Raw genomic sequence first — 27,786 nt, forward strand, 5'->3', positions numbered from 1 at the left:
GCGGGCTCCCCCTGGAGACCACCTTCTGGGCCTGCAGCGGGACGACCGGGCGGGCCTTTGAGAGGAGAGAGAAAGGAGTCGGGAGTTGTAGGCCACAGGCGGTGGCTGCCGCGGAGCGATGCATGTCGGGAGTTGTAGTTCTCGGGAGAGGAGGTTGGCGGCCGCAGCCCCAGCTCCGGCCTCACCCGGATGGCGGCTGTGGCGAGCGGCTGCCGGCCCTGGAGCTCGCTCCTCGGGCTGCTCGGGCTGGTCTCGGCCGCGGCCGCAGCCTGGGACCTGACTTCGCTGCGCTGCAACTTCGGCGCCTTCTGCGAATGTGACTTCCGGCCCGACTTCCAGGGTGAGCAGCCGCGGGCGCCCGGACAGGAGCGGCCGGCGGACCGGGGAGCCCTCGGACCCCGGGGGTGCGCCGGGGCCGAACCTGGAGAGTAGAACCGAGGGTGGGACCCCCAGACTTCCGGACGGCCAGGGCCGGAAGTGGGCCCGGCTTTGAGGGACCCTGAGAGCCTGGGGCGCGGGACTTGGGGCGAGGGTTTGGGGATGCCTGTTTGGGATGCAGGCAGAGCCCTGCCAGGATGGAGAGAGGCCTTTGACAGCAGGGCCTTGGGGGGAAGTTTAGACCTCCGCACTGGACCGGCCGTCAAGGAAGAAGCCTGCCTTGGAAATGGGCGGGAGTCTTGGGCAGACCCTCTTGACAGCTCGCGCCCACTTAGGGCTGAGCGCAATCCAGAGGGCTATCTGGAGGGGGCGCTGCTGAGCTGAGTCAGGCCTGAGAGTGATCCTGCGGCCGAGACCCCGAGGGCCGCACTCCTTTCCGCAGACAGCCTGTAAAAACGTCCCAGAACGCGGATCCCCAGACCAGGTTCCAGACATGAGTTCCCTCCTGGACCTCTTCCGTGGCGGGTGTGTGTCCTCAGCTCTGACACTGTCCTTCTTGGGGCCCTAGGTCTGGAGTGTGACCTGGCACAGCACCTGGCGGGGCAGCATTTGGCCAAGGCGCTGGTGGTGAAGGCACTGAAGGCCTTCGTGCAGGATCCAGCCCCCACCAAGCCACTGGTCCTCTCTCTGCATGGCTGGACTGGCACCGGCAAGTCCTATGTCAGCTCCCTGCTGGCACACTACCTCTTCCGGGGTGGCCTCCGCAGCCCCCATGTTCACCACTTTTCCCCGGTCATCCACTTCCCCCACCCCGGCCACCTGGAGCGCTACAAGGTAGGCTGGTTTTGTCCTGGACCACCATCCGCCTGCACTGTCGAGTGCCGGACCCTAGGGAAGGAGTGAGTCCTGAGCCCAGAGAGGGGAATCACTTGCTCCAAGCCACACAGCCAGTTGAAGCCTCACCCCTCAGGACCCACCCTGAACAAAGCTTGGGGTGGTTCCACCGGGAAGGGAGTTCTTGATTTAATTCCTGGGGGCCAGTAGTGGCACCTACCTGCCAGGGTTGTTGTGAAGGACGTGGGATTATAGAATTGCAGGTGTTATTTATCGAGCACTTACCTTTGCCAGACAGTCTGCATTATCTTCTCTCTGTAGAGCCCTTATACCCAATTTGAGGCTCCGAGTAAGCACTCGGGATAGCCAATTAGCTCTTACTACTGTTGTTGTTGATTGCAAGGTACTTTCCAGGCTAATCTGTTTCAGTTGTCAACTCTGTTGGGGATGTTCAGGGAGCAAGAAGGAGCCTTCCCCTTTTTTTTTTTTTTTTTTTTTTTTTTGTGGTACGCGGGCCTCTCACTATTGTGGCCTCTCCCGTTGCGGAGCACAGGCTCCGGAAGCACAGGCCCAGCGGCCATGGCTCACGGGCCCAGCCGCTCCGCGGCACGTGGGATCTTCCCGGACCGGGACACGAACCCGTGTCCCCTGCATCGGCAGGCGGACTCTCAACCACTGCGCCACCAGGGAAGCCCCCCCTTTTTTATAGAAAGCAGTAGGTGTCGGGGAAGGAGCCCTGAAAAGGCAGGTGAGAGGCCTGGGTCTGAGTCCCTGTTCTCTTGCTGACTTGCTGTGTGAGCTTGGACAAGTCTCTGCCCCTTTCTGAGCCACAGTTTCACCATCAGTCCCATTAAGGGATTGGTACTCTCTGGGAGACCATATCTTCCTGGGAAGGAGATTAATTCTTGCTTTGGGAAGAAATCTGGGATTGGGGGAGCATCTCCAGGCCCCCTCATACTCTTGCCTTTCTCCCACAGAAGGATCTGAAGAGCTGGGTCCAGGGAAACCTCACTGCCTGCAGCCGCTCTCTCTTTCTCTTCGATGAGATGGACAAGATGGCCCCAGGCCTGATAGAGGTCCTGAGACCTTTCCTGGGCTCCTCCTGGGTTGTCTATGGGACCAACTATCGCAAAGCCATCTTCATCTTCATCAGGTGGGGCCGGCTTTGCAGCGGGCAGGGTGCAGGGACACTCTTCAGAGGCCTCAGCTCTCCAGTCTTGGCCTGTGGTTCCAGAGCAGAATACTCTTCCCCCAGGCCCACTGGGCTTTCCCAAAGTTACCCTCACCCTCACTGGTGACACTGTCATTCAAGGTGGTTGACTTCCCTTTGACATTCTCAAAGCCCATTCTGGGCTCAGTCTCTCTCTCTCTCTCTTTTTTAAATAAATTTATTTATTTATTTATTTATTTATTTATTTATTTTGGGCTGCGTTGGGTCTTCGTTGCTGCGCGTGGGCTTTCTCTATTTGTGGCGAGCGGGGGCTGCTCTTTGTTGCAGTGCGCGGGCTTCTCGTTGCAGTGGTTTCTCTCGTTGCGGAGCACAGGCTCCAGGCGCGGGCTCAGTAGTCGCAGCTCACGGGCTCTAGAGCGCAGGCTCAGTAGTTGTGGTGCACGGGCTTAGCTGCTCTGCAGCATGTGGGATCTTCCTGGACCAGGGCTCAAACCCGTGTCCCCTGCATTGGCAGGCAGGTTCTTAACCACTGCCCACTGCTTCCTGGGCTCAGTCTCTTAATCCTCATTTCTTTGTGGAACCCTGCTGGGTTAAGAGTTTTCCCTCTTTCGTGGCCAAGAGGACACAGGCCTGGGAAAAAGAGGACTAGAGTTTCAGTCCCACCTCTAAGTCCTAGCTTTGTTTCCTCAGGCAAAACACTTCACCTCTCTGAGCTCCCACCTCCTCTTCTGAACAACAGAGCCAATCTTAATGCCCCACTGTCCTCCTAGAGGCTGGGTGAGGGAAAGTCAGTAAGGGACCTAAAAGTGTTCTCTATAAACTGGAAAGTGCATGACACATATAGGCGAACTTCCAGGGGTCATGGTTAAGGGCACAAGCTCCGGAGAGGGGAAGTGGTTCCCGGGGTGTTTTGAGTGGGTGTGGCTCCTGCCAGCACTGAGCTGGGCCCCCAGGCTCAGGTCGCGTTAGGTGGCACGTGGGAAGCAAGGGCCACACATCCTGTCCTCACTGTCTGCGTCCCCCGTGGTTTTTAGCAACACTGGCGGCGAGCAGATCAACCGGCTGGTGCTGGAGGCGTGGCGCAGCCGCCGGGAGCGCGAGGAGATTCGCCTGCAGGAGCTGGAGCCGGTTATCTCCCAGGCCGTGCTGGACAACCCGAACCGTGAGTTCGGCCAAGGGCCCCACCCCAGGGTGGCTGCCAGGCTGAGGTCTCACGCCCAGATCACACGGAGGGACGGGCTGGGCTCCCTGGGGTGGGCCGGGATCTGCCAGGTCTGAGGCTCTGCCCACTGACCCGGTACTTCCCAGCCCAGGCTTTGGTGCTCTGGGCTGGCAGACAGCCTCCCCGAGCCCAGCACCTGGATTAAGACCAGCCCCACTCCTGCACTTCCTTCCTTTGGGGGTGGACAGGGCCCAGCTGATCCCTGAGAAGCACAGCCTCTTCCCCTCGCTCCTCCCTGCAGATGGCTTCTGGCGCTCGGGCATCATGGAAGAGCATCTCGTGGACGCCCTGGTGCCCTTCCTACCTCTCCAGAGGCACCATGTGCAGCACTGTGTGCTCAACGAGCTGGCCCAGCTAGGCCTGGAGCCAAGGGATGAGGTCGTCCAGGCTGTGCTGGACGGCACCACCTTCTTCCCCGAGGACGAGCAGCTCTTTTCCTCCAATGGCTGCAAGACTGTGGCTTCCCGAATCGCCTTCTTCCTCTGACTCTCCAGGCAGCATCCTTGTCTTCCTGTATCTGGCCAGGCCGTGAAGGAAAGCCCTGGGGCCTCTGCCAGAGGGTCCCTTGTCCTGTGCCTCCTGGGACCCAGACCACAATATGAAGATGAGGAGGGCTGTTGGCTAGGCCATGAAACAGAAGGCCAGGGCAGGCCCTGGCCTCTTCACTGGTCTGAGGGCATCTTGGCCTTTGCTTCCTTCCTCAGGGAAACCGCTGGTCACCCCAGAACTTCAATAAGCCTTGACCTCACCCTCCAGCCTGAGCCTTCTTAAAATGTGAATTTTAACTCAGGAACAGTGGCTCGTGGCTGTTCCCTCCTTCTTTGGTCTGTTACTCTCGGCCCTGGCTCGGGCACCACACCCCTCCCCTCTCCCCCACACCCTATGTCCCAGTATCGTAAAGCCAGGCTGAGACTTCTGTCTCTGGGAACAGAGGGACTCAAGTTGCCACTTGGTCTGGGCTTTTCAAGTTTTTAATTTTGTAAAAGAATAGAACAAATACAATAAATTTAGCCATGGGACCAGAGGAATGTTGGCTGAGATTCGGATTGCTCTGGAGGAGGCTGCTTTGCCGAGTGGCCAGTGGCGGGGGCAGAATCGCCCGCACCCCAGCAAGAAGTGAAGGGGCTGAGCGGCCCCTTCAGAGAGCAGCCTAACTGCCGGGGCTGGGGTTCTGTCTCAGGCCGTGGGTGGTCTGCGTGTTGCTGAGACTTGGGCTCAGTCCCCAGGTGACCTTGGTCTTGCCGGAACCTGGGCTTGTGCTCTGGTTCCAGCTCTGGGCAGCCTTGGACTGGCCGGGCCTCTGGCTCTGGCCCTGGCCCTCGGTGGCCTCAGTGTTGCAGGGGCTCCAACTTGGGTCATAGAAAGTCTTGATCTTGCTGGGACTTTGGATCAGTCTCCAGCTCCAGTCCTGGGTGTCACCAGCCTTTCTGGGTCTCCAGCTCTGGCCATAGGCACCCTTGGCCTTTCCGAGCCTCTGCCTTGAGCCCTGGGTGGCCTTAGTCCTGTTGAGCTTTTGCCTCGGGCTCCGGGTGGCCTCGGTCCTGCTGGGTCTCTGGCTCTGGCCCTGGGTGGCCTCAGTCCCGCTGGGCCTCGGGCTCCGGGTGGCCTCGGTCCTGCTGGGCCTCTGGCTCTGGACCTGGGCGGGCTTGGTCCTGCTGGGCCTCTGGCTGAGGGCGGCCTCGGTCCTGCTGGGCCTCTGGCTGTGGCCCTGGGTGGCCTCAGTCCCGCTGGGCCTCCGGCTCCGGGTGGCCTCAGTCCCGCTGGGCCTCGGGCTCCGGGTGGCCTCAGTCTTGCTGGGCCTCTGGCTCTGGACCTGGATGGCCTCAGGCTCGCTGGGCCTCGGGCTGTGGCCTGGGGGGGACTTGGTTTTTCTGGGGCTGTGGCTCAGGCATAGGTCTTCCCTCTGGTCCCCCGAGTCTGAGGACTGTGTCCTTAACAGTGAGGAGTCAGAGAATGTTGCCACAGTGGTCGAAGTGCTCCCGTATTCCTGGCAGACGGTGGACGTCTCCGTCTCTGAGGTGGACCTGGTCCTGACTGGAAAGGATATGTCAAGAGAAGCTGTCAGGCTGCCTTCCCCAGACAGTGCCAGGAAAGGGAGACTTCTAGGCCTCATCCTTGCCTATGTCCCAGAGGCCTTGCATGGCCAAGGGGAAGGCCTGCCAGCTCACGGCAGCCCAGCCCTCCTGGCACCCTGAGCCCCGCAGGTGGGTCAGGGCCGTAAGAGAAGGGGGAGATACGAAGGACCCCCCCTCGCCCCCCGCTGGCCTCCACTCTGCTGCCGGCCTCTTGCCCTCTGCGTTCCAGCCACAAGCAACAGCCTGCAGGGCCCTGGCCCCCTGCCTGCAGCAGTTCCCCCTGCTCCACCCTGTTCACACTTGGCTACCCCTCTTCCCCTGGGTCCTGGAAGCCCTTCCTGACCCCCCAAAGGGAGCTAAATGCACCCAGAGCCCTCGGGACTCGCCTCCGTGGTATGGCTGCACTGTCCTGGTTATCTGTTTACTTGTGTGCCTTCTTCCCTTCAGGACCAAGAGCTCCCTGGGGCAACGACTGCGCCATCCATGCCTATAACCAGGGTCCAGCACAGGCCTCGCCCTAGGATGCTCGACGCATTTGCTGAATGGCGGGAAGGGCGCTAGCCGCTGCTACTCCCGTCCCTCCCTGGACTGCCCATGGCTGCCCTGGGACCCAGAGCAGCATTCTGGGGTTTTTTACTTTTGTCCCCTCCACGCTGGCACCTTTCAGAATTGAGGGTAGAAGCCCCCTGGACATGCATAGGCTTCGTGGGCTTATTTCAGGGAGAGGCCAAGGGGGCAGAGAGAAGAGAGACAGGCCTGCGCGGGGAATGAGGGTGGAGCAGGCAGCAACTGTGAAGTGCCTCGCGGTGAGAGCTGGCCCCCCAGGCCGTGTGCTGGGCATCCCTGAGGGCTCCCTGTGCCCCCCGCAAAGCTGGGCTGAGTCCTCCCACTCCACACTCGCACAGCCATGACAGCAGAGCCCCAATTCACGCGCAGCCCTGGGAGTCCCTGACCCCTGACCTTTGCCCTCCCTGCCGCGTTGGCTCGCTCAGGTCTGGCAGGAGCAGGGGGACTTACAGCCCAAGCTGGAGCCTGAGGAGGTCTGGCTGATGTAGCTGTCGGTCAGGGAGCTCTCCTTGCTGGGGGCCGGCTCCAGCTTCTCCTATGACAAGAGACAGGCTGCATGATCACGGGCTGCACGGTCACAGTGGGCACAGCTCTGTAAGTTCCGCTGCTTAGAGCCCCTAGAGGGTCGCAGGTTAGGGCTGGATGGGGACATGGAGAAGTTGACTGGACAGGAAGGGGCGTGGCCAGGTTAGACAGGTGTGGCCACGTGAGAAAAGCAGTGTCAAGAGGCTCTTGGGGGCTTTCCTGGTGGCCCAGTGGTTGAGAGTCCACGTGCCAATGCAGGGGACACGGGTTCGAGCCCTGGTCCGGGAAGGTCCCACATGCCACGGAGCAACTAAGCCCGTGTACCACAACTGCTGAGCCTGCGCTCTAGAGCCCGCGAGCCACAACTACTGAAGCCCGCGTGCCACAACTACTGAAGCCCGCGCGCCTAGAGCCCATGCTCCGCAACAAGAGAAGCCACCGCAATGAGAAGCCCACGCGCCGCAACAAAGAGTAGCCCCCGCTCACCGCAACTAGAGAAAGCCCGTGTGCGGCAACGAAGACCCAATGCAGCCAAAAATTTAAAAACAAAAATAAATAAAAATTTTTAAAAAATCGTTAAAAAAAAAAAAAAAAAAAGAGGCTCTTGGGCCTCATCTCCCTATCTGCAGGATGCAAATTAGTTCAATTGTGGGACAGGCTTCTGTAAACTGTGAAGTGCTGTGTCCGGGGAATGGCTAGTGAGAAACTGAGGACCTTCTCCATGTTTCGTCTCCCTGCGCTTCTGGGAGGGAACTCCCCTGCCATTACCATTTCCCGGACCAGGAAACGCCTAAGCGGCCCACCCTGGGCACTCAGCTAAGAGGCAGAGAAGCAGGGCTGGAATCCAAGTCAGGGGGACTCTGCGGCCAGGCTCTTGGCCAGGCTCTCGGCTGCTGGTGGCACTTGCAGGCCGCGGGGAATGTGCGGGAGCGACATGCGCAGCGACATGCGGGGAGCACTCAGCAGGGACCCCACGGTGACTTCAGGGCATACACAGCCCCAAGTTCTGTATTTTTGTATCCTAATGTGAGCTAGAAAAATGTAGAAATTGCCTTTCCCATCTCTGGCAAGGGATGCTGGCACTCCGTTTACTTCGATGGTTAAAGTCTCCCTTGAACACAATTTACTCGCTGTCCATCAGCAGTCGAGTGGATAAGTAAATGGCGGGATACTCGCAGGATGGCGCTGTCTCCAGCAGTGAGAAGGGGCAGTCGACTTGGACGCATCTCACAAACTTGGACGCTCAGCGAAAGGAGCCAGAGGCAAAGGGGCGTGCGCCACATTTGTCCTCTGTTGCGAAGGCCAGGCACGATCGTCTGCGGTGTTGGGAATCAGCACAGCCTTGTGGGGTGTGCTGGGCTGAGGGAGGGGCCTGGAAGCGGGCACGACGGGCTTCTGGGGAACTGGGAATGTGTCCTTTCTTGATCTGGAGAATGGTGCCATGGGGGTATTCAGTTTGTGAAAATCCATCAGACAGTTCGCTTACGAGTCATGTACTTTTCTATATGTTACATTCAGTGAAAAGTTTTTAGAAATGAATTGAAGAATTAAGAAAATTCTGGCACAGGTGGCCAGTGCACACAGCAGAATTTATGAAGGTGAGTGTGGACGAAATGTGGGAAGCCTCTCTCTGTGAGGGGCCCACATCCTCACGCACCCTCCTTCAGGTGTACCCCTTACTGGTACCTTCTCTGTCTCACAGCGCGATGTCCCCAGCCCAAGTCACACATCTGAGTGCTGGCAGAGCCAGGCCCAGAAGGCAGCCTCTAGCCAGCGTGCATCCCTCAGACCTGACTTGGGGTACGTTCCACCTTGGACCTCAAGGACCTCCGGCCCCGGTGTACAGCCCACTTACCTCCTTCTCCCCGGGGGCCTTGGCCTCTTCCTCTGGGCCTTCTGGCTTTGCCTGCAGGGACTGGTGAGTGGCCTCTAGCTCTTTGGAGGTCTCGAACGAAGGCTGCTCCAGCTTCCACGAAAGCTGCAGGGCCCGGGCCCTCTGGCGCTCTAGTTCCCGCTCCTTGAGCTGCCTGACAAGCCGTGACCCCAGAGCGCTGGGTAGGCCTCCCTGACTCACCCCACCATCCCCAGGACTGGACAGCGGCCCGAGAAGGCGATTAGGGCCAGAGGTGCCTTGAGCCCCAACCATCCCCCGACTCTGGGCCCACGGGCCCTCCTGGAGAAACTTACCCCACGATATCCTGAGGGGTGCCGGCCTGCAGGCTGTGCTCCACCACCCGCTCCAGCTGCAGCCTGGCCAGGTGGGCCACCTGGCTGTTAAGCACCTCCTCCACTGACATGCCGGGGAAGAGGTTGGTCATCAGTGGCAGCAGCTGCCAGGAAAGAGGGCGACCAGAGTCACGTGTGGGCCAGGACAGGGGGCAGATGGTGTGGTGCTGCCCTGGCATTGGAAGGGTTTACAGATTGTTGTTTTTTAAAGGGTTGGATCTTTTTGCCCCAGAACCATCAGGACATCTTGAGAAAGGAACTATTCGGTGAGGGAGTGCTGATGGTGAGTCCGACCAGTGGTTCTGGAGCCAGCCAGATAAGGGTGTGACCTCCAAGCTCCATGACCTGGGCCAAGGGAACTGACTTCTCTGAGCCTTACCCTCTTCCCTCTATGAATTGTGGGGTGATGGTAATGTTACCTGTCTCGTAGGTACTGGAGAGGGTTAAATGGGGTGATGTAAGCTGAACTGGCTAGAACAGTGCCTGGCACATAGTAAATGCTCCAGCATTAGCAGCTCTTATTACTGCTAGGAAACCAGGTTTCTTTTAGGGACAGGGAGTATCTTCAGGTGGCCAGAGGTACTGACTCTGGAGCCCATCCTCCTGGCCCAGCACGCACACACCTTCGGTTGTTTGGGGTCAAGGAGCAGGACAGTGGCAACGTCCTGACGGGCCCCAAAGATGTTCTGCATGAGCTGCCGGCTCCTGGCGCGGTACAGGTAGTACTCGGGCTTCTGGGGATTGTGCTGGATGGCCATTGAGAAGCGGTTCTCTGCCTTCTGGAACTGCCTGCAGGACACAGCAGGCCACAGGGTGCTCTGAGCTGGGCCACCTGGAGGATATGGAGGCTTCTGGACCCCAGTGGGGAGTTTGGGGAAAATCAGGCTGGTCTCTGCTCCCTGCCACCACGCCCCTCTTGATGGACCCAACACTTAAATGTTAGTGTAAAATCCCAACATAAGTGGACATTTTATGATCCTGGAATAGGAAAGGCCTTTCTGAGATGTCATAAACCCAGCAGCTAAAAATGAAAAAATTAATTTGACTATGGTTAAATCCCATTATTGAGTAGCAAAAACACCACAAAAGAAAGCAGTAAATAGTGAATAACATTTTGCCTTAGAAGGCAGATGATAAGCTAATTTTCCAGCCTACAAAGAACACTTATAACCAAAAAAAATTTTTTTTAATGATCACTTTAAGAGCAAATGGGCAAACAATTTCGGCAGGCCATAATGGCCAATAAACACACGAAAGCTGCTGTCCTGCACTCACAATTAAAACATGCAAAGTCAATCCACTGCGAGAGAGCCTTTTTTTGCCTACCCGAATAGCAAAGTTGAAAAATAGTCTTAATACCCTGGGCTAGGGAGGTGTGGGGAAACCCAGACTTTTCTTTACTGGGGGAAGTTTATATTGGTTCATTGTTTTTAGAGAACAGTTGGGTATCATCGTTTTTGTTTTTTTTGCTTTTTTTTTCCGGTATGCGGACCTCACACTGTTGTGGCGTCTCCCGTTGCGGAGCACAGGCTCTGGAAGCACAGGCTCAATGGCCATGGCTCACGGGCCCAGCCGCTCCGCGGCATGTGGGATCTTCCCGGACCGGGACACGAACCCGTGTGCCCTGCATCGGCAGGCGGATTCTCAACCACTGCGCCACCAGGGAAGCCCGGGTATTATCTTTTAAAATGTTAAATTTTTACACTTTTTAACCCAACAATTTAACTTCCAGCAATCTAACAACAAAATTACTAGTATGAACGCATGAAAACATATGTCTTGGGTCTCATTACTGCATTATTTATAATAAAAACCTGAAAACTGCCCAAATACTCATCAGCATACTATCATCTAAAGAAATTAATTGTGGTACCTCCACAGAATGGAATACTTTGCAAGCAGTAAAAGAGAATGAGGTCGTCCTAAATGTAATTGCCATGGGAAGTAAAAAAGCAAGTCAAAAATCAGCTTAGTGGACTTCCCTGGTGGCACAGTGGTTAAGAATCCGCCTGCTAAGGCAGGGGACACGGGTTCGAGCGCTGGTTTGGGAAGATCCCACGTGCTGCAGAGCAACTGAGCCCATGCACCACAACTACTGAGCCCACGCGCCACAACTACTGAAGCCCACGCGCCTAGAGCCTGTGCTCCACAACAAGAGAAGACACCACAATGAGAAGCTGGCGCACCGCAACAAGGAGTAGCCCCACTCACCGCAACTAGAGAAAGCCCGCGTGTAGCAACAAAGACTCAACGCAGGCAAAAATAAATAAATAAATAAATAAACTTATTTTTAAAAATCAGCTTGGCATGATCTCACTTCTGTAAAATGATAACAATTGTTAACATATGGATAGAAATCAATCTAGAAGACTACCAAACTTACAGGGGAAGGGGAGGCGTTGGGAGGTAGATATTAGAAGGAACTTTCATGTTCTAAGTTATATGTTACTGAATACTTAAGTTTTTTAAATAAAAAGAGCAATTACCATAACAATATTCACAGAAAAAATGAAGGATTTTTAGAGAAAACTTGAAAAATAAAATAGATATTTAGGAGACACCTGGGAGAGCAGACGCATCTCGACCCCAGGATCCCAGCCGACCGGCTCTTCTGGACTCTTCCGGCCCCTCCCGCGGCCTGGTCCGCCCCGCCCACAGCCCCGCCCACAGCCCCCGCCCCACCCACAGTCAGCGCGCACCTTCTCCTCTGCTCGCAGAAGCCCAACTTCTCCTGCAGCAGGCTCATGCGCAAGTGGGCGCCCTCGTCCTTCGGACTCAGCGCCAGCGCCTGCTGGTAGTCCGCCTCAGCAAAAGTCAGGTTGCCCAGTTGGAAGAAGCAATCTGGAGACCGGGGGCCGGGGGCGGGGGCTGAGTGAGCCTCGCAAACCCAGGGACCAGGAGCCCCAGCCCAGCTGGCTCCACCCCCAGGGGGCGGGCCCTGCAACGGGTGGTGGATGACACCAGCGGGCGGTCGCGGGCACCTGCAGAGGTTTTCCGTGCCTCTGGCCACCTTCTTCCAGCTGCCTGATCCCGCGCATTTTGAAGGGCTGTAGCCAGATCGTCTAAGGCAACGCTTCCCAAAGTGTGTCCGTGGGACACTGAGACTCCGCTTTCCCTCCTTCCCTCCTCCCTCCCTCAGGGCCCTCAAGCGCCCAGCCCAGGCCTTGGAGGGGCAAGGGGCTCACACTGGGCTGCCCGGCCCCCACTCACCGCCGCGGTTGATGTAGAGGCCTTTCTCCCGCTGCTCGTCCTTGAGCGCCTTGCTGAGCAGCAGCGCGCTCTCCTGGTAGGCGCCCTGCATGTAGCAGTGCACCGCGAAGTCGTTGTAGGCCAACAGCAGTTGGCGCTGCGTCTGCTGCGCCAGGTCCTCCTGGGGCTCGGTCATCATGTCCAACGCCTTCAGGAAGTCCTCCACGGCGGAGTCAAACTCCCGGAGCCGCCGGTACATGATGCCCCTACGAGGGAGGGACATGAGGGCCAAAGTGCCCCACCGACTAGGGGTGTCCCAGAGAGAGGCTGCGGCTCTGGGCCCTCTGACCTGGGGGGAGGGGCTCCCACCGCACGCACTAAGTTTGGCCTGTGGGGCTCCTGGATTGCTACTTAGATAGCCAGGTAGTCACTGGTAATTTTACTTTTCTTTAAAAATAGCTTCCCTCTTTCTTTTTGGGAGCTGTGTGTGTGCCAGCCTCTGTGCTAAGGCCTTTTTGTACACAGGACATTTCACCTCCACTGTTTATAAGAGAAAACCCAGGCTCAAGGAAGTGAAATGGCCCAGAATGAGGTGGTGGGTCCTCGTGGGGTGGCCCAGATTCAAACCCGAGCCTCATCCACTGAGCTGGGCTGAGCCTGCCAGTGTAAACTGCTCAGCAGGCCCGGGGGTCCAGGATTCCAGGGTTAACAGGCTGCAGCCTGCCCCTCCTCCAGAGGCAGTAGCAGAGACCATCTCCCACGATCCCTTGACCCTGATGGGGAGTAGGGAAAGATCGTTAGAGGCTAGATGGGGAAACTGAGGCCTGGGGAGGGTCAAGGGCTCTCCTGAGATCACACAGCACATCTGAGGCAAGGCAGGGCCTGGGACCCAAGACCAGCATCTCCCCACTCAGTACCGGAAGAGGAAGAGGCTGGGGTCCAGAGGGTTGTTCTCGATGGCACAGTTGATACACTGCAGCGCATGTTGTAGCTTGCCCTGCACGGCCAGGATCCCGGCATCTTGGCGTGCCTCTTGGGCCTGGCCCACCATCACCTTGAGCAGCACCTTGGCCTGTGGGTGCTTGGGATCCAGTAGCAAGGCACTGTGTAGGTCTCGATGGCAGAGTCTGGGCTGCAGCGGGGGGGGCCAGGGATGGCATCGGGGTGCAGGCCAAGCTGAACCCTGCCCTGTTCAGTGTGGGGAGGCAGACCTCCAGGCCTGTAGGGGCCTTTCTCTGGGCAGGCCGGCACCATGCCACCCATCTTCAGTGGCTCTGCATTGCTTTGTGGGAAAATCCCATCTGAGGCTCTATCCCTACTGGCCCCTTTCTAGATATGACCCCAGGTGAGCCAGGTCCACCTCAGTCGTTTCTGCTGTAGAATGGGGTTACAGATGCCTCCTCCTTGCAGGACTTGTGCAAGGCTCACCTGAGGACGGGGGAGGGTGTGGTCTCCTGACTGTGACTGTTGTGTCCTCCCTATACTCCCCTGTACACCCTCCCCAATGCCCCTGACCTTTAAGCACAAGACAACTCTAACGAAGAACAGGCTCAGGACTAGGCATGAGCAGAAAACATCCCCAGGCAAATACCTTCCACTGGCTGAGCAGGGCTAGTCAACAAACACTTTTAGCAAGCACCCCATGTCCTATAGGGTGGTTGGAGGGTGAGTGAGGCAGTGTAGACACCAGGTGTGAGTGGAAGTCGGGAGGGGCAGGATGGTGGAGGCTGGGGCAGGGCTTTGGAATAGATGGACTTGAGTTCAACGGGAGCACCGCTGTGACCTTGGGCAAGTTACCCAGACCATCTGGACCTGTTTCCTCATCTGTGAAAAGAGGGCAATGGGCTGTGTCTACCTCAAAGGGTTACTGCCAGCCTTAGAGATAAACATGAGTAAAGTGCTTAGAATGTGCTTAGGCATCGCAGGGAGCAGCTGAAATCCCAACCACCAGAAATAATTATCAATAGTTACTAGACTCGGGCCTTCCCTGGTGGCGCAGTGGTTAAGAATCCGTCTCCCAATGCAGGGACACGGGTTCGAGCCCTGGTCCGGGAAGATCCCACAGGCCGCGGGGCAACTAAGCCCGTGCGCCACAACTCCTGAGCCTGAGCTCTAGAGCCCGCAAGCCACAACTACTGAGTCCACGTGCCACAACTACTGAAGCCCGTGCGCCTAGAGCCCGTGCTCCACAACGAGAGAAGTCACCGCAATGAGAAGCCCGCGCACCGCAACGAAGAGTAGCCCCCGCTCGCCACAACTAGAGAGAGCCCGCGCTCAGCAACGAAGACCCAATGCAGCCAAAAATAAACAAACAAACAAATAAATAAATAAATGTATATATATATATATTTAAAAAGCACAATAGGAGCATCTTTAAAAGTAAATAAATAAAAAGCACTACTAGTCTCCTACCTTTGAAGGAGACTCTCCCACTGACTCACCTGTGGGACACAGAAGCCCAGCCCCCAGCATAGGGAGGCTCATGGTTCCAACACCCCCAGGACACTCCACCCAATGCAGACCATCCCGTTTACCCCCTCCTGAGGTTCCCCCCACCCCACCCCCAAGCACCCAGGCCAGGCTGGAACACCAGGTTTTGTTCTGGATGCCTCCCTTTCCCTCACGTTCACCGCACCCCCCCCCCCGCCACCAAGTCAGTCTCGGGTCCTGCTTGCAAAGCTCTGTGGAACTTGCCCCCTCCTCTCCACCCTCATGGCCATCCTCCTGGAGCCCAGCTCCTATCCAGAGGGATGGTACCCAGGCTTCCGGCCTCCAGGCTTGCCCCTCCCCCCAGCCCACATGCCCCCTGGCAGCCAGAAGGCTCTTTCTAAGGCCCACTGGCCCAGGGAGCACCCTTCTAGGCTCCTGCTGCCCCCCAGGAAGAAGTCAGAGTCCCCTGGGTTCACAAGACCCTGCCCACCGCTCTCTCACCCCTGCAGTCCCTCCTCCCTTGTGACCCCAAGTCTCATATCTAAGGGAAGCCTGGGTGCCCCTGATGGTACTTCACACAATTGGGAAATCATCCTTTGTGTAATTATCCGCCTGGGGACATCTCCCCTGGGCTGTGAGTTCCGTGAGGGCACAGATGGCAAAGGCCTCTCACCTGTGGTTTCCGGGGGCTGGCGCAGGCCTGGCACAGAGCCAGGGCTGAGTGGGGATGGAACCACTGCCGGGCTGGGCCAGCGCCGGCTGGGGCCTCTGCCTGGGGAGGACGGGACCCCCACTACACTGGGGGAGGTGCAGGCCCCCACTACAGCTTCGGCGCTGGCCGACAGCCCAGCCGCCTCCTGTCATCGCGGCATCCAGACGAGGAGGAGGTCCACCCCCCTGCCCTGCCCCCCGCTGCTCTACCTGATGGAAGAAGTTGTAGAGCCTGGCCCGGAGGATGTAGACATCGGCATTGGTGGTGCCACGCTTCACCTCCTCGGTGACGAGTGAGAGGCATTCACGATGCCGTTTGAGGGCCAGGAGACAGGCCATGCTGAGGGCGGAGGGCAAAGGTGCTCTGTCTGCCGGGTGAGAGGGGCAGGAAGGGGACGCCGGGGAGGCAAAGGCCAGCAAGGACAGCCGGGGCGCTCACCATCGACAACGGAAGCAGAATTTCTCAGGCTGGAGCTCAGAGGCTTGAGAGAAGACGTTCAGGGCATCCAGAAAGGCGCATTGCTCGAAAAGGCACTGGCCCTGAGGACACAGAGGGCAGTCACTTCTGCTTGTGACCCCGGCCTAGAAGCACCCACGAGTTGAGGGATGGCCAGCATTGGGGTGGAATGACAAGGGACAGGGACAGAGCCCTTTAGATCTGGGAGAGACTTTAAGAGATAGAGACACAGATGGAGAGAGATCCAGAGCTGGGGAGACAGAAATATACAGGTGACGACAGAGAGACAGCAATACACACAAAGGAACAAGGAAAAATAGAGAAAATCTGGGAGGTGGACCAGAACAGCAGATCTAACAGTAACGGGCTCCCACCTGGACTAGGGCTCCAGGTGCCAAGCCCTGTATTAAGAACTCGAACTTAGGGAATTCCCTGGTGGTCCAGTGGTTAGCATTCGGCACTTTCACTGCTGAGGATGTGGGTCGGGGAAGGAAGATCCTGCAAGCTGCCCAGGTGCCGCCAAAAAAAAAAAAAAAAAAAAAACAACCCAAAATACAAAAAACCTGAACTTATCTCACTGGGACTAGCTAACATTCCCCTTTCAGATGAAAGAACTGAGGCTCAGAGAGGTGAAGTGACCTTTCCAAAGTCACACAGAAAGAGCAGGACTGGACTCAGGACCCCAACATTCTGGTTTTAAGAATGTTTCTTTTTCAGAATTTAATAATTATTGACATTAAAAACAAAGGCATTAAATTTGTCAAAATGGAAAAAAAATCAGGACTTTGGGATTTTATGGTTTAATAAATAATATTATTATTTAATATTATATATTATTATATAATATATTATATATATTATATAAATATATAAATTATAATATATAATATATAATTATATATAATTATATATAATTATATATAATTATATATAATTATATTATTATATATAATTATATATAATTATATAATATATAAGTTATAAATTATATAAATATAATTTATAATATATAAATATTATTTAATTATTTAATAAATAATTTTATGGTTTAATATCGTCTTTATTTTGCAGTGCAAATGAGGGGCACTCTTACCTTTTTAATGCTTAGAGCCTGTGGACTGTAGGCCTGTGCAGCCCCATACAATAGCCACCTGCTTCCCGTGGCTATGTAATTTCAAATCAATTCAAATTAAATACAATGACAAAATTGGTTCCTCAGTCACACTCGCCACACTTCAAGGGCTCAGCAGTTCCACGTGGCTAGTGGCTGGCTACCAGACTGGACACTGATCATTGTCACTATTGCAGAAAGGTCTACTGGACACAGCTGCAAAACTGTACCCAGCCCTGGTGGTAAACCAACACGGGAGGTGGGAGAGATCATTAGCGGGGCAGCAGATGGGGACATAGACAGAGGGACACGAAGGTCCCTAGGGAGTCAGGGCTGGTCTCAGGAACAGGGAAAGCCCCCAGAGCTGGAGGGAGAGTCAGCAGGCCGGGGTGTGAGGTGGGGCCTTGTGTGGGCCTGGGGCAGCCCCAGGCACCTTCAGGTAAAGCACCAAGGTGAGCCGCTCCAGGCAGCCCGTGTTTTCTGGCTGGGAGGCATAGGCCTTTCGAAGGTTCTGGACAGCTGAGGAAAAGTCGCAGAGCTGGATGTAGGCCTCGGCTCTCAGGGCATAGAATTCTACCTGTGGGAGAGGGCACCCAGGCTGCCGTTCCCCTCCCCACAATCCGCCCTGAGGCTTGACACTCAGCTACCACAGGGACTTGGTGGCCCTGAGAGAAGGGGCCAGGCAGGTGCGACAGTGAGGGGTGAGTGCGGGGCCAGCAACTGCCTGTGCCCACCCAGGCCGTCCCCCTCACCAGCTGGGAGTCCAGGTAGAGGCCGCGGGAGAAGAACAGCACAGCCACCTCCCAGTCTTCTTGCTCCAAGCACTGATGGCCTCGATGGTAGCTGCAGGGGCAGGGGGCACAGGCGGAGGGGCTGGCCCTGACTTGGGACCAGTCCAGGGCATACAGCTGGGGCTTCGGGAACGGGTTGGGAGGAGGGGGACTTGGGTAGGGAGGCAAGAGGGGTAGACAGAGACCCAGGGAGAGGAGGCTGACATTCTTGGAGCTCATCCGGGCCAGCAGCCTTTTATCTGCTGAGGTGGAAGAGCCCTATTATACAGTTGAGATCGCTGAAGCTCAGGGAGGGAGAGAAACTGGCCCAAGGCTGCACAGCATGTCAGTGGCTGTGCAGGGTAGGAACCTGGGACCCCATGGCAAGGTAATCACTCACTACTCCCTGACTTTGAGGGGCACCGTTAACCCTGCAGCCTTTGGTTTTATATCATCAAAGTTCCGGAACACCTGGCTGGTCCCAAAGATGCGCTGTAGGGTCTCCTTTGGCACTGGAATCACCCATGGCTTTGGGATGTGCTGTGAGGGAGGCGGGTCAAGCCCCAGAGCATTCTGGAACCAAGAGACAGCAAGCTGGAGCAGGCCTCCAGAGACAGCCCCCACTCCCACTTACACACTCTCCTCAGGTATTTTACAGGATGGAGGAGGGGTGGAAATGAGGCCTGGTAAGAAGCTCAATCTGGGGTCTGGTGGCACTCCCACCCCTATTCCCCTAACCTCTCTCCAGTCCTGCCTCTGTCACCTATGGTCAAGGTCTCATGCTCACACTGGCCTCTGCTCTCCTCCTGGTCCCCCTCAGCTCCTACCTCCAGCTACTGACACCCAAAACCCTGCAGCTCAGGCCCTGCCCCAAGCCACAGGCCCTGGGGGTCCAGCAGCTTCTTGCATATCCTGTGGGACCCTCACACTCAGCAGGCCAAACTGAGCACCTCACCTGACTTCTGCCCCAGGTCTTCCCACAGCGGTGAGTCCGCCTCCTCTGCCAACCACCCAAGCCAAAGATCTATGTCCCATCAGTCCTTAAGATCTCTTAAATCCCTCCTCTTCTCTCATCCTCTCATCTTGGCCAACGCCAGCTCCGGCCACCCCTCTGACCTCCCCACCAGTCACAGGTCCTAAGACCTCTGTTCTTTGCACAAGCAGCCAGGGACTTTATTGAATCGCACAAATGATCTTGCCTCTCCCGTACTTAAAACCTTTCCTGTGAACTCAGACATGGTCTCTTCTTCCCCGTCCCTCTGCCTTTGCCTTAGCCTTCTCCCGCACCTCTCTGGACTCTGTCATGAGACCCCTTCCAGGAGGACCTCCGGGCCTGGGCGGGCTCCCTCGCGGCCCTCACTTGCCTCCCGGCACTCACCACTGACGTTGCTAGGCATCATCTCCAGGACGCCCACAGGCTCCGCCCCTCTAGTCACGCCCCCAGAATCCAAGGACTCCACTCCCTGGATTCCAATTTCAAACAGAGCCGGAAGGAGGTTAGCAAGTTTTTATCAGCTAGGGAGGCCGAGGTCTACAGCGCGGAAAAGACTTGCCGGGTTTCCAAAGAGACGCAGGGCCACAGCGGGGGGCCAGAATACGGCTCCCTCTTCCCAATCCGGAGGTCAAGCAAGGGCTCTGCGAGCCCCACGACAAACCCCTAGGACACGGTGACACGGCCCGGGGCAACTCGCGGGGGAGCCCCGCACCGCCACTTCCGCCCCTCAGAAACATGGCGGCCGCGTGGCCCGCCCCGGATTGGACGCTAATGGCCGCCCCTGGATAGGTGGCGGCCGCAACTGGCCGAGGGCTGGCTGACGTCAGGGGGCGGGGTCTGGGCATTAATTGGGGCGGCAGGGGGCCGTTTGGCCTCTCTACGCGCAGGGCTGTGGTTGAGTCGGGCCGTGAGCCGGTGCGTTTTGGAAACCCGGCCCCCGGGGAAGCGGTGGCTGGTGAGTAGAGTGAGGGACGGCAGAGTAGGGTAGCCATTGTCTCCGGGGCAAAGCCCCGCCACCCAGTTCCTTGTCATAGTTTTAGTATCAGAAATGGGTCCGATGCTCGGATGGGCTCCAAACTTCCAGGAATTCCGCTCCTGCACTGGGGTGCCCTGCACGCCCACCGCGGGGGCGCCAGTTTCCACTCGGCCTTTTGGAGTCTCCGGGGTTTCTTGGGCTCCTCTTCGTACCCCTAACCCACTCTGGCCCAGTTTAACGTTTATCTTCCTCTGCTTTGGGTCCCAGAGGGCGCTGTGAGAAGGCAGATAGGGAGAGTTGTCGGGCCTCAGTTTCCCCGGTGTCGCCCGCAGGTGGCCGGCCTGGGGAACCCTGGACTGCCCGGCACGCGGCACAGCGTGGGCATGGCGGTGCTGGGGCATCTGGCGCGGCGGCTACGTGTGGCGGAGAGCTGGGCGCGCGACCGGCGCTGTGCCGCCGACCTCGCCCTGGCTTCGCTCGGGGATGCCCAGCTGGTCCTTCTCTGGCCACGGCGGCTCATGAACGTCTACGGGCGCAGCGTGGCCCGGGCCAGTGAGTTGAGGGCCCCAGGGGTGGGCCGCCTGGGAGGGCGCAGGGGCCAGCGAGGGGATTCTGGGCTGTGGCAGATCAGTTCACCTGGAGCTCCAGGTGCAGTTGCTGCCTGGCCTTGGGTGATTGTGAGAGCCTCAGTTTCTTTATACATGAAGTGGGATTAATTGCGGCCCCTCCTCATGGGAGCCTTGAGTCAAGACCCCCCTGGGCACATCAGCGGTAACCCGGGCAACCGTTTCCCTGTGCAAGCGGAGCTGTCTGGACTGACTGCTGAGGAGGTCTGCCTGGTGCACAATGAGCTCCACAAGCCGCTGGGGAAACTGGCTCTGAAGTTGGGAGGAAGTGGCCGGTGAGGCCCTGAGCTGGTCAGGGTGGGGATAGGGAAGCTGGCCTTCCAGCTGGAGTGGGGTAGGGGTGCCGACCCCAGTCTCGGCAGGGGGTGGGGTGAAGGGTGCTGACCCAAGGAAGCACTAACTGCTCCTCTCGTATCCCTTGAAGGGGCCACAGTGGAGTCCGTTCCTGTATTAGCTGCCTTGACTCTAACTTGTGTCCTGCACTGGGTCGGGTGGGCTGGCACAGGGCCCCCGACACTCCTCACCAAAGCTCCCTGGGCCCCTCTGGCTCGCCCACAGGCAATGCCACGGCTACGGGTGGGCATCGGGCGCCCAACACACCCGGACACAGTGCAGGGCTACATGCTGGGCCACTTCACCCCTGCTGAGCGGGAGCTGCTGCCTCCATTGCTGAGCGCCACCGACCTGCTCCTGGACCGCATCCGTGAGCGAAGCCAGAGGCCTTTGTCCAGCCCCTGACGCCAGTGGACTTGGCTGCTTGCCTGACTGTCGCGCCCACACACCCAGCCACGTCCACAGAGGTGCCACGCCAACCTGTGCTATCTGTTTTTTATATAACTCTTCTCTGGGCTGCCCCAGGCTGCCTGTGGACAGAAGCGGGAACTGTGGCCGGAACAGTCCATTTTGGGGATAGGAGGTTGGTCTTCTCTCTGTGTCCTACTTAGAACGTAGGGAAACTTCAGGAAGACTAAACTTTTTGAACCTTTTTGGAGAACCGGAGGTACGGATCTGTAAGAATAAAGATGCCAGCTTGGAAGCTGAGGCCTACTCGGGGGGTTCCCACCTCTCCCCTGCCGGTGGAGGAGGGGGCCACAGGGCCCAGCAAGCCCCCCTCCCAGGGGATGTGTGGCCATGTCTTAGCCCACTGAGGGCTTGCCACACCTTTCTTCAGCCCATTTAACAGATGAGGAAATGGAGGCTTAGAGAGGTCCAGCCACCTCCCCAGGGCCACACAGCTGCAGTGTGGCAGAGCCATGATCTGCACCCAGGGCTGGCTGCCATCCTGCTGTCCCCAGGGCCCCTGGCACCGTCACCTCAGGGCTGCTGTGAGCCCATAAGTTTCCCACACGGGTGGTATGTGAGAGCAGCCTGAGGTCCTCAGGGTCGGGTGGGATGTGTATCCGTCGAGGCACCAGGCCCAGGTCCCCTAGCTGGTAGGGTGTGACACTGGACAGCCGCTGCAGCAGAGGCCCTGTCTTGAGTGGCTGGGTGTTGCACCGCCTGTGGGGGCAGGGCCGGTGTCATCACCTCCATTTCATAGATGAGGAAGCTGAGATTCAGACAGGCTCCGGGGTGCCAGGTTTCGGGCCCAGGCTCAGCTGAGGACAGCCCTTGGACAAGTCCCGTGGCTCCTTGCTCTGAGCTCACACAGGGTCACTCACTCACCGCTCCTTTGGTGGGCCAGAGGACTGGCTCTTCCGGTGGGGGGACACAGCCATCTGGGGGCTCAGGACCACGGCCGAGCTGAGCATGACCAGCAGGTGCTTCAGCATCTCCTTGCAGTGCAGCTGGAGCACTACATCGAAGTCACCATCCTCCTCGTCGGGCTGCATCTGCCGGTGGGGGTGCGGGCGGGCCCACGGGGTCAGGCCCTTCATGGCCCCAGCACCCACCTCTGGGAAACTCCAACCGCAGTGCCTGTTTTCTCAGTGTTCCCTGGCTGTGGTGGGATACCCATTCTCCAAATGGGAAGACTGAGACCCGAGGCCTTCCAGGGCCTCAGAGGACTCCATCCAGCTCCTTTGAGACCTCGAAGGGGTCTTGGAAGTGCAGAATCAGAAAAGGACAGACTTGCCAACAATCTCACAGGGAATAGGCTGGGCGCCTGGCCTGGACATCTCCAATGGCCCCATTATCTCCGAGCAGTTTCTGTCCTTGGCTCCATCCCCCGCCCCCCACTTTCCCCCACTTCCAGTTCACCTGCACAGTGTCCTGTAGGAAGGAGGTGGCCTGGGCCAGGGCTGCCTCCAGGCTCGCCCGAACCCTCTGCTCTTCGGCCAGCTCCTGCTGTAGCCGCTGTCCCTCGGCCTGCTGACGCTCCAGCTGCAGGTTCAGCTGTTCTCTCTGGCTCCTGGGCCCGGGACCAGGACAAGTCAGCCTCCTCCCCGTTCTAGGGTGAAGGGCCCTGCCTCTTCTCTCCAGCCCACAGGGGCCCTCGGCCAGCCCCGGGCCTCAGCCTGTTTGACAGATGAAGCCTCAGGGCCCCTCTAGAGAGGCGGAGCCGCCGGCCCGTGTCACGTGGCCACAAGGGGCGGGGTTCCCAGCCGCCCCGCCCTTCTGCGGCCGCACCTCAGTGCTTGGTTGTCCTTCCGCAGCTGCGCGAGGCTCTGCTCCAGCTGGCTCTGCAGGAGGCGCAGCTGCTTGGCCTCGGCCTTGACCCGCTGCTGCTCGCGGCACTTCTCCGTCAGCATGAGGATGACCTGCAGTGCGGGCAGGTGGCCATGCCCTGGGCCCGCCACAGGCCCTCAGCCCGCCCCGCTCCCCCGGAGAGGCCAGCCGAGGCCCTGGGAGCCCGGCACCCTCTCTGGAGAGCAGCTGGGGCCCCAGGGTTGGGTTCGACTCCAACCAGTTATGGGGGCTTTAAACCAAACACAAACCAGAGATGGGGCCGGAGCCCGCACAAGAAGGGCGCCGTGGCCTCCCAGCTATACCTCCCTCGAGATTTGGCCCCTGGGGTCCACCCCTGAGGGGCTGTGTTTGCCCCGAGGACAGGACCCCTAGGGTTCCTTCCTGCTCTCCGTGCCAGACACCCCATGAGGAGGGCCTGGAGGGCGCACCTTCCGGTGGCCTCTGCTGTGCCTGGCCATGACCTTCTGGGCGTTCTCCAGCAGCTCCAGCTGCCTGCACAGGTCGTCCCGGTTGCCCCTGAGCTGCTCGTTCTCCCACAGCAGCTGCATGCCTTGCCGGGAGGTCCTGGCCAGCTGCAGCGTTACGGTGGTGTTCTCCATGATGGCCCGCTTGGTCGTGTCCCACATCTGGCTCGTGGCCGCCTTGCGGAACTCAGTGGCCACCATGTTCACGCGCTGGATGATCTCCTTCTTCAATCTGACAGGAGGGGTGGGAGTGAGGGGGGCGGGCAGGGTGCGTACAGGCCCCTCCTGCCTACGCGGGGGTCCCCAGAGCGCCTAGATCTCTACCTCTCTCCCCCAGGAGGGGACAGGGCCACAGGCAGGAGGCTTTTTACTGTAGACCCTTTGTACCATTTTGAAACTTATTAATTATTAAATGAATGTAAGTTAAGTCACAAAAGGTGGCAAAAGGAAGTCCAGGGAGTCTTTAACACCGGCGTGAGAACTGGGAACCGTTTTTTCCCTCCGCCATACATCAGCCAGCATCATAAGGAGCAGCGGGTCGGGGCGTCAGGGAGCCAGCGCGGCCCCCGCAGTTAGAAGCCGGGGCTGTCAGAGGTCTGAGGGCCAGGCTGTGCTTGGCCCCGGTAAGGGCCCGGCACCGGCCTGCCCACCTGTCCTTGTCCAGCACCGACTTCTTCTCCAGGCTGTGCACGTACTCTTTGTACTCGTTCTCCTGCTTCCGCAGCTGGTCCTCCAGCAACACAAACTTCTCCATGAGCTCCTCTCTCTGCAGCCGGAACTCCTCCAGGGCTGCCAGCTTCCCCCCTGCCCCGCCGCAGGGCACAGGCCTGGTGAGGGGCCGCCTCGGGAGGGCAGGGTCCCGGGGGTCTCGAGCAAGGATGACCCTAAACTTGCCGATCCAGTAGGGCCAGTGCCCTGTCCCCACACGTGCCGTGCAGGTCCTGCCCACTATTATGGCTTAGTCTGGAATGCTCTTCTTCTCCTCCCCTAGTCTTCTAAAGCCTGGGGTTCAAGGAGCCTCCCTTGACACTCCCCTCTATTCCCATCTCATAAAGGTGACAGTGACAACAGTCACTGAATTTGAACACCTTCTCTGGATCTGGCACTCATGCTGTCATTGAAACTCACAACCACCCTTGCCAGCTGGGTGACCTTGGGCAAGACACACCCCCTTGAAGTGCTTCCTCACCCCTCAAAGTGGCCGGTGGTGAAGGGATTTCCTGCCTCAGGATTGCTTGGACAATTACCACGGAGGATACGTGTGGGAAGCAGCACGTAGCTGTCGTTACTCAAGGTAGACGTATTATCCCCATTTCCCAGGTGAGAAAACAGGGTCAGAGAGAAGTGCTAGCCCAAGGTCACAAAGACAGTCCATGGGAGAGCTAGGGTTAGAGACCAAAGAAACAGAGCTTTGGGTTCCCCGCCCCCGTGGCGTATGCCCCCAGGCTCGCTGGCCAGTGGCCCTCACCAAGGATGATATTCTCAGTGGTGAGCTGGTCCTTGGTCTCCTGGAACTCGTGGCGCACCTGAGCTAGCTGTGCCTCGAAGGCGTCCTTCTCCATCTCCTTGGCCAGCTGCAGGCTGTGGAGCTGCTCCTTGAGGTCGGTGATCTCATCCACCCGCTGGTGAAGCGTGCGCTTGAGGAAGGCCACGACCTCCTTCTTGCTGTTGGCCAGCTGCTCAAACTCCTGGCGAAACAGCTTCTCCTGCACAGCCAGCTCATCCCACTTTTGCTGGTACCTGAGGCAGGTGCGGGGCAGAGGTCCAGGGAGCTGGACACGGCAGGCCTCCACGCAGCTAGGCTGCTCCCTGGACCCTCCCATATCAGGGCATTTGAGGTTCCAGCCTCATCTCCCACTGTGCCCCCTGATCAGCGCTTGCGACCAAGCCAATGCCTGTGCTCAGCACTTTACATCACTGGAATGTAAGGGCTGTGAGGGCGGAGCCTCACAGCTGTGTCCCCAACACCGAGGACAGTGCCTGGTATGCAGTAGGTACTCTGTCTGTTTGTTGAATCCACAACAACCTGTAAGGAAGTAGGTACTATGATGATTATACCCATTTCACAGGTGAAGAAACAGGTGCAGAGGGATGAAGCATCCGTGAGTTAGTAAAAGGGCCAAACCAGAACTTGAACCCAAGTCAGTCTGACCCCAAAGTCGAGGCTCTCAACAATAATGCTGGGCTTCCCTGGTGGCGCAGTGGTTAAGAATCCACCTGCCAATGCAGGGGACACGGGTTCGAGCCCTGGTCCGGGAAGATCCCACATGCCGCGGAGCAACTAAGCCCGTGCACCACAACTGCTGAGCCTGCACTCTAGAGCCCGCGAGCCACAACTACTGAAGCCCGCATGCCACAACTACTGAAGCCCGCGCGCCTAGAGCCCATGCTCCGCAACGAGAAGCCACTGCAATGAGAAGCCCGCGCGCCGCAACAAAGAGTGGCCCCCGCTCGCCGCAACTAGAGAAAGCCCGTGTGCAGCAACGAAGACCCAGTGCAGCCAAAAATAAAATAAAAATAAATTTTAAAAAATCGTTTCTAAAAAAACAAAACAAACAAACAAAAAAACCAATAATGCTTGCTGCTGGCTCTGTGCCCTCCCTAATACTTCCGGACTTTGCAATCCCAAGCCTTTGCACCTGTGGTCTTCCTTACCCTCCTCCATTGAGTGAACCCCTGTGTTGTCGCCTCCGTGGAGTCTTCTTGGCCCTTAGCAGCATTTGTGGCCCTTACTTTGGTGCCCTCCTGTAGGTTGACCCTTGTCCCACTGGGAAGTCAAGACCTGACCTCCTCCATCTCTGTATTTCAGTGGCCTGGCAGAGGAGCTTGGCAAATAATAAGTACCCAATAGACATCTCCCAAATACATTCCATCTGGTGTCTCAGCTTGAGGGAAGCTTGTGAATTTTTAGGAGTATCACATAAACAATTTTTTGGTTTCCAGTGGAATAATTGATAGAAGTTATTTGGAAAGATGTTTTACTTACTTCACAATTGACTCAACCAGCGTCACTCTGTTTTTAAGCCGCGCTGCGCGGCTTGCAGGATCTTATTAGTTCCCTGACCAGGGATTGAACACGCGCCCTCGGCAGTGAAAGTGCAGAGTCCTAACCACTGGACTGCCAGGGAATTCCCACAACCGACATCTTTTGAATGGCTACTGCACACAGGGCAGTGCAGGGTACAAAGCTGAATGACCTGATCTGTGGAGCAAGGAGGCAGCCTGGCGTGGCCAAGTCAGGGGCCAGGGTTCACATTCTGGAGCCTCTTCTTTGGGGTGCCTTCCTCTCCCTGAGCCTCAGTCTCCCCACCTCTATAATGGGGATGACATGAGGGCCTCTCTCGTGGGACCATTTTTAAGGACGCGGTGAGCGCCGGCACAGGAAGGTCTCAACATCAGCTGTGAGTATCTGCAACATCACCTGGGGAAGACCCTCTGCCTACTTGTCACCAAAGGGGTGTGTCTTTTAAGGGTCACCCTGAGACTGGGCTAGTGCATCATAACTGAGAGGAAACCAGTGTAAAAATAAGAAAGGTGGGCAAGTGAACGTGTCTCAGAAGAGTTAGAGAATCCCCCCTCCACACACCACCACCCATGTCTCACAAACAACCCTCAATTACATTTGGGGAAACTGAGGCCCAGCAGGGACAAGTAGGCTTAGCAGCTGGGGAAGCCGGTGGGGCCCACAGATCAGGGAATCACGGCACAGGCTGGGGGGAGGGGGCAGGCAGAAGGAGGGACACGTGGTCACATGCCTGCCAGGGGGCTGCCATTTCCAATTCATCCCACTGATTGAACTCTGCCGTCCTATAAAATGCATGGTCCCACTGGGCGGCGGTGAGGCACGAGGGAGTGGTGCTTGCCTGGGATAGGCTCGCGCTGAGACCCCGGAACTCTGGGGGCTGAGATGGAGCGGGGAAATCCATTTTGCCTCAGAGTGTTACCTAGGAGGAAACTGAGGCTGGGGTAGGGTGGGGTCTGCACATCCTGTGGGAGTCCAGAACATAGGTCTAGGACCCCCCCGGCTGAGCCTGCACAGCAGCCAGCTCTGACCTAGCAGGACCACCCTACCCGCTCACCCACCGGGCCAGCCTGTTCTCCAGGTCGCGGATCTGGATGTGGTAGAACTCGCGGATCTCCTCGCTCATGGGCATTTCCATGGGCTTGTTGGCCCGGCTGGGATCCTCCTTCCCACCCTTCTTCTTCTTGACCTCGGGTTCCTTGGCCCCCTTGCCGGCCTTCTTTTGGGGAGCCATGGCTGGGTGGCAACCACTACTCCAGGGCCCCTTTAAGAGGCCAGGTGGTTGCTAAGGAAGTTGGTCTCATACACAGCAACAAGCTGAGGGTGTGAGGCAGGGCTTAAAGGGACCTTCCCTCTTCCTGGCGAGGCTGGGCTTCAGATACCAGCCTCCTGCTCCGAGTCCAACGGTGT

General features: G+C 57.7%; 4 protein-coding genes across 6 annotated transcripts; 2 read left to right on the forward strand and 2 right to left on the reverse strand.

Annotated features, from left to right (window-relative positions):
• The first annotated feature begins 88 nt into the window (after positions 1 to 88).
• On the forward strand, positions 89 to 4,629 carry TOR2A (torsin family 2 member A). 2 transcript variants are annotated; one of them, XM_059072650.2, is made up of 5 exons: positions 89 to 340; positions 947 to 1,212; positions 2,190 to 2,365; positions 3,418 to 3,545; positions 3,847 to 4,629. In XM_059072650.2, the coding sequence occupies exons 1-5, from the start codon at positions 190 to 192 to the stop codon at positions 4,089 to 4,091; spliced, it is 966 nt and encodes a 321-aa protein (XP_058928633.1). In that variant the 5' UTR covers positions 89 to 189; the 3' UTR covers positions 4,092 to 4,629. The 2 variants fall into 2 exon arrangements, with proteins under 2 accessions (XP_058928633.1, XP_058928635.1); XM_059072652.2 differs by lacking the exon at positions 3,418 to 3,545 and having other exon boundaries at positions 128 to 340; positions 3,847 to 4,079.
• On the reverse strand, positions 4,559 to 21,079 carry TTC16 (tetratricopeptide repeat domain 16). Of its 2 annotated transcripts, none has more exons than XM_067040669.1 (14): positions 19,045 to 21,079; positions 18,067 to 18,239; positions 17,649 to 17,739; positions 17,330 to 17,473; positions 15,768 to 15,868; positions 15,539 to 15,668; positions 13,105 to 13,319; positions 12,209 to 12,453; positions 11,698 to 11,839; positions 9,622 to 9,787; positions 8,960 to 9,102; positions 8,628 to 8,799; positions 6,698 to 6,782; positions 4,559 to 5,639 (listed from the first exon to the last, which is right to left on the reverse strand). In XM_067040669.1, exons 6-14 carry the CDS (start codon positions 15,665 to 15,667, stop codon positions 4,756 to 4,758), a joined length of 2,181 nt encoding a protein of 726 aa, XP_066896770.1. In that variant the 5' UTR covers position 15,668; positions 15,768 to 15,868; positions 17,330 to 17,473; positions 17,649 to 17,739; positions 18,067 to 18,239; positions 19,045 to 21,079; the 3' UTR covers positions 4,559 to 4,755. The 2 variants fall into 2 exon arrangements, with proteins under 2 accessions (XP_066896770.1, XP_066896769.1); XM_067040668.1 differs by having other exon boundaries at positions 18,954 to 21,079.
• PTRH1 (peptidyl-tRNA hydrolase 1 homolog) lies at positions 19,396 to 21,379 on the forward strand. Its single transcript, XM_067040155.1, has 6 exons — positions 19,396 to 19,406; positions 19,450 to 19,615; positions 19,969 to 20,188; positions 20,438 to 20,537; positions 20,687 to 20,753; positions 20,821 to 21,379. Exons 1-6 carry the CDS (start codon positions 19,396 to 19,398, stop codon positions 20,998 to 21,000), a joined length of 744 nt encoding a protein of 247 aa, XP_066896256.1. The 3' UTR covers positions 21,001 to 21,379.
• Positions 21,106 to 27,610, reverse strand: CFAP157 (cilia and flagella associated protein 157). Its single transcript, XM_059072691.2, has 9 exons — positions 27,438 to 27,610; positions 24,823 to 25,094; positions 24,005 to 24,158; positions 23,319 to 23,586; positions 22,831 to 22,961; positions 22,462 to 22,612; positions 21,928 to 22,094; positions 21,576 to 21,762; positions 21,106 to 21,270 (listed from the first exon to the last, which is right to left on the reverse strand). The coding sequence occupies exons 1-9, from the start codon at positions 27,608 to 27,610 to the stop codon at positions 21,199 to 21,201; spliced, it is 1,575 nt and encodes a 524-aa protein (XP_058928674.1). The 3' UTR covers positions 21,106 to 21,198.
• Between the last annotated feature and the right edge of the window lie 176 nt (positions 27,611 to 27,786).

This window comes from Kogia breviceps, chromosome 8 (assembly GCF_026419965.1).
Source record: "Kogia breviceps isolate mKogBre1 chromosome 8, mKogBre1 haplotype 1, whole genome shotgun sequence".
In the NCBI taxonomy this organism is placed as follows: domain Eukaryota; kingdom Metazoa; phylum Chordata; class Mammalia; order Artiodactyla; family Physeteridae; genus Kogia; species Kogia breviceps.

Bases quoted from the DNA above. Each gene is read 5' to 3' on its own strand.
- TOR2A (XM_059072650.2), top strand. From the start codon at position 190: ATGGCGGCTGTGGCGAGCGGCTGCCGGCCCTGGAGCTCGCTCCTCGGG. The intron at 2,366-3,417 runs GTGGGGCCGGCT...CGTGGTTTTTAG, and splicing joins GCCATCTTCATCTTCATCAG to CAACACTGGCGGCGAGCAGA. The intron at 3,546-3,846 runs GTGAGTTCGGCC...TCCTCCCTGCAG, and splicing joins CGTGCTGGACAACCCGAACC to ATGGCTTCTGGCGCTCGGGC.
- TTC16 (XM_067040668.1), bottom strand. The intron at 9,103-9,621 runs GTGTGTGCGTGC...CTTTCCTGGCAG, and splicing joins TTGACCCCAAACAACCGAAG to CTGCTGCCACTGATGACCAA. The intron at 5,640-6,697 runs GTAAGTCCCCCT...TATCCTTTCCAG, and splicing joins CTCAGGCTCCAGCTTGGGCT to TCAGGACCAGGTCCACCTCA.
- PTRH1 (XM_067040155.1), top strand. The intron at 19,616-19,968 runs GTGAGTAGAGTG...TGTCGCCCGCAG, and splicing joins CCCCGGGGAAGCGGTGGCTG to GTGGCCGGCCTGGGGAACCC. The intron at 20,189-20,437 runs GTGAGTTGAGGG...TCCCTGTGCAAG, and splicing joins GCGCAGCGTGGCCCGGGCCA to CGGAGCTGTCTGGACTGACT.
- CFAP157 (XM_059072691.2), bottom strand. From the start codon at position 27,610: ATGGCTCCCCAAAAGAAGGCCGGCAAGGGGGCCAAGGAACCCGAGGTC. The intron at 22,962-23,318 runs GTGCGCCCTCCA...CCCGCACTGCAG, and splicing joins ACAGCAGAGGCCACCGGAAG to GTCATCCTCATGCTGACGGA. The intron at 22,613-22,830 runs GTGCGGCCGCAG...TCCCGGGCCCAG, and splicing joins AAGGACAACCAAGCACTGAG to GAGCCAGAGAGAACAGCTGA.